The 16,265-nt window shown below is 34.9% G+C and overlaps 2 protein-coding genes across 2 annotated transcripts; both read left to right on the top strand.

Moving 5' to 3' along the window:
- The first annotated feature begins 792 nt into the window (after nt 1-792).
- Syt14 (Synaptotagmin 14) lies at nt 793-5,588 on the top strand. The gene is made up of 11 exons (XM_013315221.1): nt 793-963; nt 1,031-1,213; nt 1,547-1,638; nt 2,066-2,257; nt 2,509-2,682; nt 2,923-3,031; nt 3,268-3,434; nt 3,828-4,064; nt 4,255-4,419; nt 4,633-4,797; nt 5,227-5,588. Exons 1-11 carry the CDS (start codon nt 927-929, stop codon nt 5,257-5,259), a joined length of 1,554 nt encoding a protein of 517 aa, XP_013170675.1. The 5' UTR covers nt 793-926; the 3' UTR covers nt 5,260-5,588.
- A 4,596-nt stretch (nt 5,589-10,184) lies between these two features.
- On the top strand, nt 10,185-14,801 carry LOC106120058 (sodium channel protein Nach). Its single transcript, XM_013315235.1, has 10 exons — nt 10,185-10,268; nt 10,445-10,654; nt 10,910-11,039; nt 11,340-11,506; nt 11,750-11,882; nt 12,174-12,310; nt 12,760-12,950; nt 13,380-13,509; nt 14,019-14,128; nt 14,525-14,801. Exons 2-10 carry the CDS (start codon nt 10,479-10,481, stop codon nt 14,668-14,670), a joined length of 1,320 nt encoding a protein of 439 aa, XP_013170689.1. The 5' UTR covers nt 10,185-10,268; nt 10,445-10,478; the 3' UTR covers nt 14,671-14,801.
- The last annotated feature ends 1,464 nt before the right edge of the window (nt 14,802-16,265 follow it).

Here is a 16,265-nt window from a genome sequence, read left to right on the forward strand (position 1 = left end):
GACGGGACTTTTACTGGCAGATAGCTGATGTGATAAGGAGAAACTTAGGCTACGTTTATTTTTAGGAAATTTACTTTATCTTAGAAAAAAAAGTAATGTTGTAATCCAGGTACTGTCCAGTACCGCACGCAGCTCACAGCCAGTATTTCACGCGGACGAAGTCACGGGCACACCTAGTAGGCTATATTTATTAGTGGACTTTTTCCAATTCCGTGCGGACGAAGTCACTGACGTGATAGTTACACATAACGTTACTTTGATAAAAGATAGTAAAGACAATTAATATGTACTACATAATTAATACAAAGGTCACGCCTCTCCTTTGTGCTATTTTGTAAAGACACAAAGTACATTTAACTTACTGTTTGTATAACGACCAATATCTGGTAACTTAGACATTTTTTCATACTGTTTTTTCGATTAAAAAACATAGTGAATTTATATTTTATAAACGAATTTTTCATTCTTATCGCCTCTCAAAGAATTTCATTATAATAAAAAACATTATTTGTCTTTTAATTATATATTTACAAAAAAAACATTGTTTCATTGATTTTAATTTAATGTTAGACAAGATATCATTGAAATATTATTCGTCTATAGAACTATGAAAAATATTTCATATTTATTCATAAGGTCTGGAAGAATGGCTAGGGGTTGCCCTCGGCCTTGACGAAGTCCCGTCCATGTGTACCTAGCTGAGGCGTTGCGTGTGCAGCCCCACACACCCCCGTCGTGCCCCCGCCGTGCCCCCGAGCCGCGCATGCGCCGCAATGACACTCCGACCCTGCCAACACGTCCCAATTATTTTCCACCCGAGCTTCCGATATTAATTCCACAAATAAATGAGCGATATGTCTTAAATGTTTAGTGTGAGTGCACGTGATATGAGAGGTGTCACTGAAATGGCTACGCGCTAGTTCAGAATGGTGGCCAACATCGGCGGCATAAACTCTACCAATGGTATATAAACATTGTTCTTGTTGTTTCCTTTGTGTGGATAGATTGTGATTGTTGTTCGTTGGTGTAGTGGAAGCGACGGCGTACATCAGTGCGGTAGCGGGTTTTGCGGCTGTGGTCCTGGTGGTGCTTCTCTTCCTCGGCCGACGTTGGTGCTACGCCGCGGTCTTCACTCGCAAATGCTGCGATGACATCCTCGCTGTCAACGCTCACATCGCGGATCCCTGCTCAACTCTCGACGATGCTCAATTCGGTAACTTAGTAATATTAGTAAATAAAACATAAATAGATGTTTAATAAACTAATTTAAATAAGCCTTTTTAAATAATAATAACGTATAGGTGTAGAAGTTTAATGTTCGTTGGTTAATTAAAAAAGTATGCTTTTGAATAATAAATTAACGAGGTATGTTTGTAGTTAGCATACCAAGGCGACCACTTGTCAAGGTCTAATGTTAAAATAACTTGTATTTTATTACTTTTACGTTATTTAGTTGAGCTGCAATAGTATTGCTAGTTAAACGAATAGTTCAGTAGTGTTAAATGTGAGATTGATTGAATTTGTTTGTTCGTCTGTGTTGTTATAGATGCTTTGTCGAAACCGAACCATTATCCCGAACGTATATTCGCGTTCGAAACCTCCGACTCGGACGAGGAGCTGCGTTTGCGCATACAACAGGTAGGTATTTAAATTTAGGATTGTTCCTTAAATTATTATAATAGTTAAGTAACTCGTTCGATGATTTGCAAATGTTTAAAAACATTTAACAATGAGAACCGAAGTTCTTAAGATTTTGTAATATACTTTTTTAACAATCACCCTAGTTCTTATTATAATTTTATTAATTGTACATAGAAATGTATTTACTGTATTGTCTTGTTTTTAATTAGTTATAATTAACTAGTATTTGCCTTACCTCTTTGTTTATACTTTATTTATTTATCTTTTCAACAATGTTAAAAGATAAAATCTTACCTACATAATATCACAGCTATAATAACTATATTTTTAAATAGAACATTCATTCTCCATATTTACAACCGTATTGTATTTTAGCCCAATCTATCTTCTCTATAAGTTCAATGACAAATTGTTCTTATTCCAGGATAAAGAAGAGGTAGAGTGTCATTATGAGGAGAAAAATGAGAATGTATCAGCACCGGTCAAGGTGGAGGTGCAGTTAGTGGAGACTGCGCTGAGGGAGACAAGGATCGACGAGGTTGTCCCCAAGAAAGCGGACTACATCCACACCCTGGAGGCACAGAGCAGCGTTGACAGCGACGTCCTTGCTCATAATGTGAATATTTCAATATTTATGCATATCATTTAATAGACTGTATCAATGGTATTCTATTATAACCAAGACAGCTAAATCAATTTTAAAGATAGCCTTCATTTTATTCCACCGAGTGTTGTAAGGGTACAACAAATCACCACCAGAGATAGACTATAGTCTCTTATAGTCTATCTCTTTCTTATTCATTCGTATTTATCACACATTCTTGACAAATAATAGACAATCGTTAGATAGATATAACTCGTTTTCAGGACACTTCGCTACTCTGCGGGGAGAGCGGTAGCGGGGGCGGTGCTGGCGCCGGGAGTCGGGGCGCAGTGGAGCTGACGCTGTTGTACGACGCGCCCGTGCGCAGCATGACAGTGCATGTATTGCAAGCACGCGGTCTGCCGCAGCGCCCGCCCCCTCAACTGCTGCAAAGCCAGGTCCTATATATCATTTTAAATATTTAGATGATTGAATGTAATCTGTATGAATCCCTTTACGCACCGCTACGTTTTTGTATTCTGCGTAGCGAGTCACACGATGTTTCGTACTGCCAATATATACGATAACATCTATATGTCTATTTTATTCTTTCCTTTACTGGAAGTAAAATGGATCAGCCTCTAAAAGTGATGATGATGTCCTACTTTTTTTTTTACTTTATTTAACGACTTATACAGGCGAGAATTGTACTGTTGCCACTGAAAAAGCAAAAGTTTAAATCGAAGATACGCAACGGGGAGAACCCACAATATATGGAGAGCTTCGTCCTACACAAGATAAATCCTGGTACGTACTAACTCTTTTTCTAGTATTTGAATTTCCGACAAATCAGTGGCATGCTTATTTCAGTTTTCAGTCTTTATGTGGCCAACCTTAATGTATGGTTACTATGAGAAATTTGTATATTAAGTAAAATCTATCCTTATTGATCGGATGGCGATAAAATTCTCGTCTTCAGGAATACGAGTTAATTAAAATTATTAGAACATGTAACGCTTCATACTGCTGTATTTCCTTGTCAGAGGACGTGCACGGGCTGGGTCTTAGGATCCGCATCTACGGATGTGAGCGCATGCGCCGGCAGCGGCTGCTGGGTGAGGCGGCCGTCAGCTTCGCCGCGCTCAACCTCGAGCTCGAGAACAACTTGTGGCTGCAGCTGACGCCTCGGCAACACCAGCCCGCTATGCAGGTTACACACGTTTTCGTTCTTGTTTTCAGCAACAAAAAGAACGGGGAATCCAACCGAATATCAAGCAGATGGTTCCCTTCACGCAACAGTTATATGCCGTAGTCAAAACTTTGTACATAGTTAAAAATTTATCTTATAACACCATTCAATTGACTAACGGAGTGAATAATAAAATGACTTAAGAATCGAACTCATAACTGTTCAGTAGTTCTACTTTTTGTAAAGTCTATATGAGTCAGTTACACTGCAACATTACGATATGTCAGACGGCATTTTGCCCGAAATGAGAAGTACCTTATCTAGTGGAATATATTGGGGAAAGTCTATTTCAAGAAGTGAAAAGACAAGATGTTGATGATGATTTTGTTATTATAATTGTGCGCCTGTGTGCAGCTACCGAAACTAGAGCTGGACGGGTCAGTGACGGGCGTGCTGGCGAGTCCGTCGTCACTGAGTGCGGGTGTCTCGGGAATGTCTGGCGTGTCTGCCGGCAATGGGTTCGTGTCCGGGGGCGAGGCGTGCAGCTTGGCACGCTCTGACTCCGCCTCCTCGTGCTGCAGCGCGCGCTCCGCCCCCGAGCTGCTCCTCGGCCTGCAGTACAGCCCCACTACGGGACACTTGTCTGTTGAGGTCTGCATTTATTTAAACACACTTACTGTCACACTTGTATGTCATTATTTGATCACTAAGGCAAAAACTTAGGGTAGATTTCTCACACTCACAGATGAAATGCGAACATCCGCATACATGAAAAATTAACATAATCTTCATGGTACAATGATTCTATCAAAGCATACTTATGGCTGTTAATGTATGACAGATAATAAAGGGCACGCACTTCCGCAAGCTGTCGCCACACAAGGCGCCGGACACGTACGTAAAGCTGTGCCTCATCAGCTCGCTGGGCATGGAGATGGGCCGCTGCAAGTCCACCACGCGCCGCGCACAATCCAACCCACTGTACAAGGAGCTGTTTATATTCCAGGTATATGTATAAACATACTGTTTCCAGTAAAAAGAATCGATTGTTTGTCCTGGATAAATTCAAAAGCAAAATTAATTTAAAAAATTCTTAAATCATTTTCAAAATAAGCTGTAATTTTATCCCGAGAGAAAGGTAGGTTGGTGACCTAAGGAATAAGGGGACTAAAGAGGGTTGTGTGCTGTTCTAAATGTTCACAATACTATTATTCATCAGGTGGCGCTGTTCCAACTAACGGAAGTGACTCTGATGGTGTCGGTGTGGTGGCGGCGCAGCGTGAAGCGCAACGAGATGGTAGGCTGGTTCTCGCTGGGGCATAGCTCCTCCGGCCGCGACGAGCAACGCCATTGGGATGACCTCTGCCAGCGACAGGGCGAACAGGTAACGTAACCGTCATCGAAACTTTGTGAACTTTAAACTCCTTTTTTCAATAATCAACTATTGCGTTCAAGGAATTGATAATTATTGCAGATAGAAACATTGCTATTTCTATATTCATAGATTAGTGAAAAAGGGTCTTAAGATAGTCTTCAGCAGTCGCATTTGATGAATGTTATGTTTCGTACGTTACGTTGAAATATGATATTTTAACATACTTATTATGTAGATTTAAATATTTAACATTTCTCACGTAGATAGTCTACGAGTACTTGTGCTACGTACGTAGCCTGTAGTATTGGTACGCAAATATACGTAGCGATCACACGATTTTATTAGTATTGCTATTGTCCTCAATTTTATCATCGTATAAAATTGCAATTATATTTATTTTTTTGCGTAATTTTTTTTTAAATAAATATTTCTTTGAAGGTACAACGGTGGCACGTATTGTTGGACTCCTGACGGCCTCCGACGTAGCGTGCCTCAGCAGCGCGCCTGGCATTGGACACAGAAATGGCTTGAGTGTGGCCGCACCGACACCCGGTGCTTTTGCGTTGCGATCCCCTCGCTCGCCACCACTCACTACCCCCAGACGACGAAGCGTTATTCGACATACTGTCGCTTTCCAGACCTATTCCAGGTCTTTTGTCGATTTACTAGATATTAAACGTTACACAAAGGTGTTGCTTTGATTGTTTCAGCACAAACGGATGTGGTATTTTATTAATGTTTAATTGTCTTTCAGATACTTACGTGTGTTAATGTTAATATTTATCAATTTTCTTCTTGAGTAAGCACGCTTTTGACTTATCAAAAGTGGAAATTATGAAATATAAAATTCATACGTATGTATGTATAATACCATTTTAAATTGATTTAAATATTTATGTGAAAAGAAACGCCAATTCAATTTACTTATCTGGACGAAATACGTCTTTTATTATTATGTATATTAAATATAAGGTTTTGTAGCATTTTTAAAATGATGAAGACTTACGCACAATACATGTGAGATAGGATTTATTAGAAATGTATTTATTGAAAATAAATATTATATACAAACGATGTAATGGATTCCAAAATTATACGAAAAATAATATTTTTACTATCGCTAAATGAATAATGCCTTTTACACTATCTTTTCATACATTTAGTAATAATAGCGTAATTTCCTTAGCACAAAGCTTAGAAAATTATCAAATCTGAAACGCTACGTGACTTCAGTTTCAGTTTAAATATTCTAATCATCGTATTTAGTATTATATTTACATTATATTAAAAATAATCACCTCCAAATACCAACCAACGTAATAAATGAGCAAATTTTAATATCTTACCAAAATATGAAATTGAATGGATCAAGTTTGTTAAATTAATTAAAAATATTTTTCTGCTGTTAAAAATAAATTTAATAGTATTTTTTTACTTTAATATTATAAACAAATTTTACTGCTATATTACATTATGAATAATTTCACAATAGATATTTTATTTACATAATTATAGACTTTATTAAGAATTTATTTACACTTACTATATATATATATATATATAATCCAACAATGATTAAATATATAACATATGTTGTTGTATATTTAAAGGACACAATATATATTTACATACAGTTAGATAGATATTTTATGCGAATTTTAGTAATAAAGATACCTGCATCAATTTATCGAACAGGACTAAAAATATCTATTCCCATATATTTTGGTGCTTATAGTAGAAAAAATTAAACTATTGTTCTAAATACAAACATAATATTTATGTATGTTATATATGATATATGTATCATTTTAATATAGTATTGAGTTTAAAAGATCTCGAAATTAAAAAATGTCAAACCATAAAAATGATAGACTATAAAATCTAATTTTGAATTTTCAATGATTATTTTTTTTCTATTATCTGCGAATTAAATTAAAATGACGCTGCCAGTATCTTCGGAATCTTGCCTAAGGGAACTCCTTTTAATAATATATTAGTTAATTATTCCTTTATATTTCATTTAATAATCATAAATTTAAAACTCATATTACCATTGTAAACTTCAACTGCTCTTGAAAATGAGTTGTAAATAAAGTTCGAGACAAGATTTTCTATTAGCTATGGGTTTTCTTTAATTTTAGTACAATCATGAAAAATTAGAGCTTACGCGACGCTAACGGGTCAAATGACCGTCAGCTGTCTTTTTAGGTAGAGCGTTATTCCCGTCTTTCTAATGTTAAATACTCGAACAAAATAACATCATTTATCTTTGTAAAACAGCTAACATAAAACACACACAAGGCACAAACTTGATATAAAAGTGTGGCAAAAGGAAGCTCAGCGAAGCAGGGACAAACTGAACTGTTCCGTTACTGGTTTTCAGCTGGCACCATAGTTATTACAATCTCTAAGTAAGATTGCTAATGTTTGTTATATGTGTTGGTATTATAGTAAGTTATCCTTATTCATATAATATATGAAGAAACAAACTTTGTAACCAATTTCTAAATGAACGTAAAATTTGACAACGTTGAAGTTAATGTGAGGAAGAAGTGAAAGATATTTTTAACACATTCAGTGCTCACCACTCGGATCCGAGCGGGGTAGGGCATAATAGCGGGCCGTGCATTTTGTAGTTTTCTGTAAGCCGCCGGCGTGTGAGCTATGTGCTGAACACTAGGATCGGAAAAAGGTTATTTTTTAAACTAATATGTATTTTCATCCATATTTTTAAACATACATATATACATAATCAAAATACGCCTTAAAAATGTTGGCTCCTGGCTAATTATATTATATCTTAAGCAGTGAATGTGTTAAGCGAAAAAGTTACTTATGTTGTCTTTGCTACACATGGTTTGTGAATTCTACCGCTTGTTGCATTGTGTATGGTATTCGTGTAAAGATAGAGTCGCTATTCAAAGCATAAAATCATATTGTATAATATTATACTTGATCCTATTTAATTTTATTTTAGTAAGTGCATTTATATTTCATTTTGTGAATTTAAAATTCGTGCGATTTAAAAATATATTTATGTCTTATACCAAACTGTTTTTAGAAATTCTAAAAACAATTTATAATGTCTTGAAATATCTCTTTGTTAAGTTACTCAAAGCTTTGTTACTGTAAAGCAGTGGTTCCCAAACTTATTTTGTCTACTGCCTACTTTGAGAATAAATATTTTTTAGCGCCCCTCATATTTTCACATATTTAAAAACCACTATAACTTCAAATTAAATGAATTAATTACTGTGACCTATATATGTATATTAACAGAGAATTCTAAACTAAACTTTTACTATAACCCGCAACTTGAAACCTGCAGCGCCCACAAGAGGGCGTTATCGTCCACTTTGGGAACGACTGATCTACAGTATTAGATTTCGATAAAAATGGCAATTAAAACAAAATACGTCAGTACATGTGGTCTCTTATCTTAAGGGGGCGTTATCTCCCACTTTGGGAAAGACTGCTGTAAAGGGTTGAAAGTAATAAAACATTCGTATGTAGAAATGAGGATAATCTTTTTGTCTTTGGATTTATTCAAATCATAAATTGTAGAGTCTTATGTCTTATATGTCAGCATAACATTTCTATTAATTGTTTCTTTGATAAATATCGGATAAATAACATATTATATCTTATGCCATTACGACCATTATTTTGCAGAATTATTAATCATGTATAAAACTTTTCATTAATATAGAAAATGAAAGATTATTGGCAATTAAAATATATATTATGTTTTATACGTAATTTGCGTAGCATTTTAGTAATATTTTCCAGTTTTACGGCCACTTATAAGAATTTATTGGACATCCAATTAAATACTTAAAGCCCGGCAACGCATCTGTGTTTCCTCTGGCGTTGCGGATGTCCACGGATCAAATAATCTTAGGCGATTCGTTGCCCCCTTCTCCTATATAAAAAAAATTCTCGGGACTAAATAAATTTTCAAATTTTCAATACACAAACTTTTTTTTTCTTTAATTCTTTCGATTGCTAATAAATAATAAATAACCTATAATTTATTTTACAATAACTAGAGCAGCGTGTTGTAGAAGAACTTTACTTGAAATCAATTCAATAGTTTAGCTGCATGTCACAAATAATTACTGAAAAAAACAAAATGGCGCTCAGTTGAAACGTGATATTATAGTCCCACAAACCTATCTGACCCAGTGACCATTGACCGCTGTTAGTTCCATCAGAATACGTATTATATAAAATACATTTTTTTATCCGACGTTCTTACGGTGGAGGAAAACATCGTGATGCTAACTGCACATATCTGAGAAGAAATTCAAATATATGTGTGAAGTCAACCAACCCGCACTTGGCCAGCGTGGTTGACTATGGCCTAGTCACCCCTAATTTAGGGTAGGCTCCGAGCCCCTCGGTGGGGACGTATAGTGAGCTGATGATATAAGACACAGTATGATGAGGATTTTGTAACACATTTTTAATATTGAGTTATAGTATGTTACTTTCACTTTTGCTCACCGGGTCAGATAAGTTCGTGGCACTGTAGTAATTATTGTAATTCTCTTTAATATAGTTTTTTTCAGTGACCAGTAAATTGAGTCATATTGATTTCAATGTAATATATGACATTAGTTGTATTATATTTATAGTCTGTATTGTTTACGCAATTGTTGTGGCGTAGCCAAAATTCTATACTTTCGCTAAATTTAATGTTTCTTAATCAAATTGTTAACTTTTAAAATTTTCCAAATAAATCACTTTATACATTTTCCTAAAAGTTGTATTTATTTTTAATTAATATTAAATATGTAGATTTTTTCAGTTACCGTGGTTTTTTGAGACCAAAATCCCCGTTTAAAATGTATTTTTATCTCTGTTTTGGTAAGACATGACGATATTAATCGTACAGAGATTTTGGTCTTAGAAATCCACGTTAACTGACATTCCTTTTAAACTAAGTATAAATGTAACAAACAAACACAAAAATTTCTTTGACGTCACTTTTATATGTTTTTTTTTAATAAGTACCTACAAAAGTAATTTTAGTAATTTAAAAACTGTACATAGGTTTGAGGGAAAGTATAGCAATGTCATAGCGTATTCAGAATAGCCTTCATTTTATCCAGCAAATGCTGAAAAAATATAACAATATACTATATCGTACTATAATTTAGCTATCGTTCATATTCATTTTAATTACAGTGTTCTGTGTCACGCTAAATAATTATTAATTTAAAATATTCACCGTTACAATACCAACATGAAAATACGTATAATACTTAGTTTGAAAACGTTGTTGAAAAATTAGTGTTATATTGAAATTAGAAGTAGCTTTTTTACATTCAATTTGTATTGAAAATAATCTTTTTTTATCTGTACTTTAAACCATAGACAATGAAGGGTAATTTCAAAACTCTGCTACGACGGTTCTGTTTAGAGGGTAGTGTTTTAGGTCTGAAATATTTCTATTTGTATCCAGACCCAGTGTCAAGGTAAGAAGTTTACTTTCTTGTCATGTTTCTATGATTGAAGACAAATATAAATTTATAGAATATTTGTAAAAACATTCGAAGTTAATCGTTGAGTTGGCACATAGAGAAGAAGTAAATACTTGTTCGCGATGTGCCAAATCAAATGCCGCATTCAATACAAGTTGTATGTTATACAGATGTTTCTGGGGGATAACTTTATTACTCTGCGGGATGGGGGCATGTCTGCTGACGCTGCTCCTGAATCGGCGCTTCATGGAGACGCCGACTCACATCACCATTGAAAACCAGTTCGAACCGATTTACAATCTGCCGTATCCCGCCATCACGCTCTGTTCGCCCAATCAGATAACTGCCAGCGCTGTGGAACACTTCAAACAGACATTAGTGTATTTTATATCTTTCTAGCTGTTGCCCGCGACTTCCTTCGTAATTAATTTAAAAAAAAATCTCTGTACTTTATTGCTGATATATAATGACAAAAGCCAAATCAAGACTATTCCCCGGCAATAGTACATATTTTCGGAGAAATGTAACCTATCTGTTGTTCCAAGCTAATCATCCGTGTGCCTTGCTTTAGGTTTAACAAACTTTCATCTATCAGGACAAAAATTATAGCATTCTAATAATTTTATTCGTTTCAGAAATGGAAATTTAACATCTAATTTTGATGATCTTGTTGCACAAGCGCTAGGTTTCAATGAACTGCTACAGAGCATCAATTTAGAGAAATTACAACAATTTCAAGACATTATCACAAGCAATCGTTACTCGGCAAGTATTTTATCTTACTAATATTTTAAATGCGAATGTTTAGATGGATGTTTGTTTAAAGGTTTGGCATAGATGTAGAACATAGTCTGCGAGAACACATAGGCTACTATTAAAGTTTTTTTTATAAACCACGCCGACGGAGTCGCGGGCGATAGCTAGTAATATATAAAATTAAATATAAGTTACTTTGTCAATGTTAATAAATAAATTCGTACTTTAAGTGAATGAGGTTTAAATAATTTTAACAATACAAGAATAATAAAAAAATGATTAGTTTTTCAAAATACATGTTTGTCGTAGGTGGTAAGCGTGATGAGCTTGTTGGCGCAAAACTGCAACACTTTCCTCAAGCGATGTTTTTTTCAAAACAAACTGTATCCTTGTGAGGAACTCTTCGAGCCGGTGCTCACCAAACTGGGCGTCTGTTGTGCTTTCAATAGCATATACAAGTTTGTTAATAACAAGAGGTATAGTATAATCCACACTTTATTGCCGTTCGTATTATACATGACACACTGCATAGAACAGTTTAAGCATCGGCGTAATGTACAGAGATTCAGAGGCAAGGTAATAGAGTGCCGGCGCTTTCCTCTACTTGCAATGCTGCCATAAACTTTAAATCCTGTTATACTATGAAGTCACTCCTACCCTAGTTATATCGATAAATTTACCGATTTTTAAGAAGATTAATAGATAATTTTATTTTTCAGAAATGAGAAGAAACCAAACTTCATAAAACATAAATCTAAAATAAATCGTTTAAAACACGGACTTACCGTGATTGTGGATCATGACCCCTATAACGCTGTCGATGGCACAGTTCAACACGCGGGCGCAACTCGGGTATAATGCTGTACAAACTTTACATAGCTCGCAATTTACCACGAGACGCTGTATATAATTTAATGTGTCGGAAGCACATAGCAATGCGGGGCTGACCACATCTTCCTATGTGTTTTTTTTTAGCTCACAGTGGTCCTGGGTAAACAATCGGAGTTAGCGAGCCGTTGTAAAGTTTTAATCTTTTAACACAACGCGTAGACGAGCCACCATTTTTCTTTTAATAATCGAGTATCAATCTCTTAATTTGAATTATAAAGATTCTTATTTTCATGCATTGAATTTTTCCGTCAGATTGTGTTCACGGATTGGTCCGAATTCCCTTTGGAGGTAGAGTCGGTTCTAGCGCACCCTGGTATTGAAGCTTTCCTGCTCATCTCTGCCACATACACATACTGCTCCGAAGAGGTAGCAACACTGCCAATCGACAGGTATCTATTCTAAACATTAATTTTAATTAAAAAATATAAGAATGATAAAAATGGTGGGAACGGCTGTTTCCATTGTCGTTACACCAGTTTAATAACACCAATGCATTCAATCTTTTTTCTTCTGAATAAATAATAGACATGACAATAATTATGAAGGATAGTAACGAGTCTCTAACCGTGGATTTCTGAGACCAAAATCTCCATCTAAAACATATTGTTATCTTTGATTTCGTCGAAAATGTTGGTCTCAGAAATCAACGGTAAGAAAGACAAATAAACAACAAATTACATTTATAAATGACTGTAATTGTTGAGCAAAACTGAGGACTTGATCTGCATAAAATTCTAAAACACTATATGAAATGTTTGTCTTGATAATCTTGGAATTTATGGCCAGGTTTTAAACTTTCTAATTTATAACATAAAACTAACATTGTTCGTCTCCGCAGTAGGAAATGCGTCTTCGAAGACGAGGTAATCCTGCCTCATTTCTGGAAGTACCACCACACTGACTGCGAACTAAACTGTCTCGTAAGCAAGGTGGAGTCTGAATGTCATTGCGTGGTCTTCTACGTGCCCAACGTCAGCCCACATCAAGTCTGCAACTTTACTAAGATTCCATGTATTACGGACGTTAAATGTAAGGTTATCTTTTAAAAGTAATAGATCGATAAGTAATTTAATACTGACATAATTTGACGCTGACGCTTCGTATACGTTTTCTGTATATTTATATGTATTTCATTAATTAAAAAACTCAACTTAAACAAACAAAAGTACGTTATTGTTTTCATCAGCAGCCCACTATAGGTCCCCACTGAGAGGCTCGGAGCTTACCCTAAAACAAGGGTGATTAGGCCATAGTCAAACACGTTGGCCCTGTAAAGTTTGGTTGTATTATAATAGTGATTCCATTGCCGTACCAGTTGTAGTAAACATATCGTCTTTTTTTGGAAGAGAATAATAATGACGTTTTCCAGTGGAACCTCATTGTAAGACACAACAAAGTATAAATAAAAAAGGAATTAGTGCTATTGTGCTGTGCGTGGTCTGATATCCATTATTTCAGATCAAATGACTGAAGAATCGTCTGCAAGCTGGTGCGGCTGCCAGAGAGACTGCGTGTCTCGCCGCTATTCCGTCGAACACTTCAACGGCAATTTGCAAGCTGTCCAACATGTCAGGCTGGATGATAGATAGTAAGTATACTTTATTATCGCCAGTAAACCAGGTTTTTCATACAGATTGAGGATGCGGAATCTACCCTAAGTGACTACTTACGTAACAATGGGAAGAAAAACTAAGTAGCAAGTAGTAGTAAGTAGTAGGTGGCGCTAGCGTCAAGAAAATTAGTCAAGGCAGTCTGCCACAATTTTTGTAGTAATTCTAGAGATTTAATAAAATTTATTTATTCTTATTAATTTATGCGCTACCTTAAAATACAGTTATTGAATTTCTTGGGTAAAATTTGATGGAAGTCCGTAGAGTTTCTGCATATCTGTAGTAAAGTTATTTAAAGCTAATTTCACTCTTGAACATACTGGCATCTATAGGGAGCAAAAGGCAGTTCTTCTCCCCAGCGAAGAAGGACGGGAAAGCGGGAGTACAGGATAAAAGTAATGTTTTAATCTATTCATTCTGCTGAGTCTTAATGTGCACCTGAGATTCTTGGTTTTGTAAATTAAGAGAATATTGATTTCTTTTATAGCTCGGGAGTTGTTCTAAACGAAAGCACGACGGTGATGCATTTCTTCTTTCCCAAGACTTCATTTGTCAGGCAAAAACAGGAGACTGTGATGTCTTTGACCAATTTCGTATGTAAGTAAAAGATAGAATTATCACAAAATTATATAATATTGCTCATTCAATCCACGATAATTCCTCATAGTTTATAAGATGGCAACCCTAAAAATTATGGACAATGGCAACCCTTTTTGAGACTAAAGAGATTGTCCAATAATCGATCAAACATGATTTGGCAAATTAATTTGAACAAGCAATTCAACAAACATGTATAGACAAGGGTCAATTATTTTAAGTTTGGTCCTGCGTGTGGCAATATTGAGGGCGCTAACGCCACCTCTATTTTGCCATATGCAAACTTTCAATTTTTACTGTTATTTGACTTCCAAAGATATGTTATTTGAACCAAATTTTCCCCATACATTGCCAGAAGAAATTGATTATGAATAAAAAAATTTAATACTGTTGCAGCTAACTTAGGCGGCGTGTTCGGTCTGTGTCTCGGCTGCAGCTTCATTAGCTTGTTTGAGATCTGTTTCTACATTTACACCGCCATAAAAAACCACATAAGGCGCCGGACGACGAGACGACGACGGAGAATCGGGTACTACAATTAGTATAAAAGCCGGTTTCCACTGTAGGAACGCGACAATTTTATTCTTTTTTTTAAGTACTCTCAGAATTAATTCTCTTTAAAGAACAGCAATGGTTAATCACAGTTTCAACACAAAACACATTTTCTTATTTATTCTAGCACAATAATGTAATGCAATTCTAGAATATTCTATTCTCAAATAACTTTAGTTTTTAAAAATAAGATCGTTATAAAAAATTAAACAGAAATGTGGATTTTTATTACATAACTGATTTACCCAAATCTACTATGTATTTATAATTTCATGTTTGTTGATTATGATTTTATTATACTAGCTTTCGCCCGCGACTTCGTCCGCGCGGACTTAAAAAAAACTAAGTAGCTTATATATTCCAGACTGTTCTACATCTATGCCAAATATTAAAGAGATCCATGCAGCCGTTCTAGAGATACCTCTTCAAACAAACGCTATCCATCCATCCATCTAAACATTCGCATTCATTTATAATGTTATTATAGTAAGAAGTAAAACTGTTATATGTGGTCGGATGTCAAAATAAAAACACAAAGTTCCGGTGTACGTTAACAAATTTATATTTTCTGATTTACATATAATAATTTGACTACAATCAGTTTTGATTATCCAATAATTCTATCAAATATATTGCTTTGCTAATTTTCATGGAAAAATACAAAATTAGTCTAATCACAATGCTTTAAGATAAAACTTTCTAGAAAAAATTACCTCATTTCTTAAAATCTAGAATGTTCATATTATGCGTAATATATGAATGTAGGCAGCTGTGATGATCGTTACATACTAGCAAAGTCCCGCGGCTTCGTTCATCAGTGATATATACTATTTACTAAATAAATACTTTTCTCGACGTCTCACCCAATAATACTTCAACGTAATGGCGGCTAAACCTAACTAATATAACGACATAAAATCAATTTTTGGCTTAGATTTTAAATTAAAACTACAATAAAGCACATAGAGTAATAATTTGGTCTAAGTTATGCGTATTATTATAAAAAAAATTGTTAAGTGCCTTACAAACTAGTTATTGCCTTATCCTAGATATTGTTTAATTCCAGAATATATTATTGGTACGAACTAAACGACTCATGCCATACGAATAAAAAAAAATAAGACCATAGAGACGAAGGACAGATAATTAAAAAAATAAAAGAAAAAAGTCATTTTTAAAATAACAATAAAATGACATAAATCATGCGTAGATAAATTATTAGATTATGTTTTCATATAAAAAGTACATTAAAATGAGTAATGAACGGCATGAGTCAAACAATAATATCGCTGTCCCTCTCTTACACAGGTGAGCGAATCACTGGACGTATCACATATTACTTACAATTAACATTTGATACACTACCAGAACCTAAACCAATGGAACGGTAACACTACATCGACATTGAGCTAACTTACATTCAATATATTCAAATTCATTAAGTAATATTGCTTTTAGTTCTTTAAACAATCAACGACATATCACTTCCAAATTTGAAAAGATTTTTACAAGTCATATAGTGTTGTCTCTTTCGCACACTGTTAGTGTGACAGAGACAATGCGCTATAGAGCCGAATTCCATTTT

This window comes from Papilio xuthus, unplaced genomic scaffold, assembly GCF_000836235.2.
Source record: "Papilio xuthus unplaced genomic scaffold, Pxut_1.1 DF826961.1, whole genome shotgun sequence".
Taxonomy (NCBI): domain Eukaryota; kingdom Metazoa; phylum Arthropoda; class Insecta; order Lepidoptera; family Papilionidae; genus Papilio; species Papilio xuthus.

Coding starts and splice junctions, on each gene's coding strand:
- Syt14 (XM_013315221.1), top strand. CDS start 927: ATGGTGGCCAACATCGGCGGCATAAACTCTACCAATG. Junction 2,258..2,508: donor GCGACGTCCTTGCTCATAAT/GTGAATATTTCA, acceptor ACTCGTTTTCAG/GACACTTCGCTACTCTGCGG. Junction 4,420..4,632: donor AGGAGCTGTTTATATTCCAG/GTATATGTATAA, acceptor ATTATTCATCAG/GTGGCGCTGTTCCAACTAAC.
- LOC106120058 (XM_013315235.1), top strand. CDS start 10,479: ATGGGGGCATGTCTGCTGACGCTGCTCCTGAATCGGCGCTTCATGGAG. Junction 13,510..14,018: donor GTCAGGCTGGATGATAGATA/GTAAGTATACTT, acceptor TTTCTTTTATAG/CTCGGGAGTTGTTCTAAACG. Junction 14,129..14,524: donor GTCTTTGACCAATTTCGTAT/GTAAGTAAAAGA, acceptor ATACTGTTGCAG/CTAACTTAGGCGGCGTGTTC.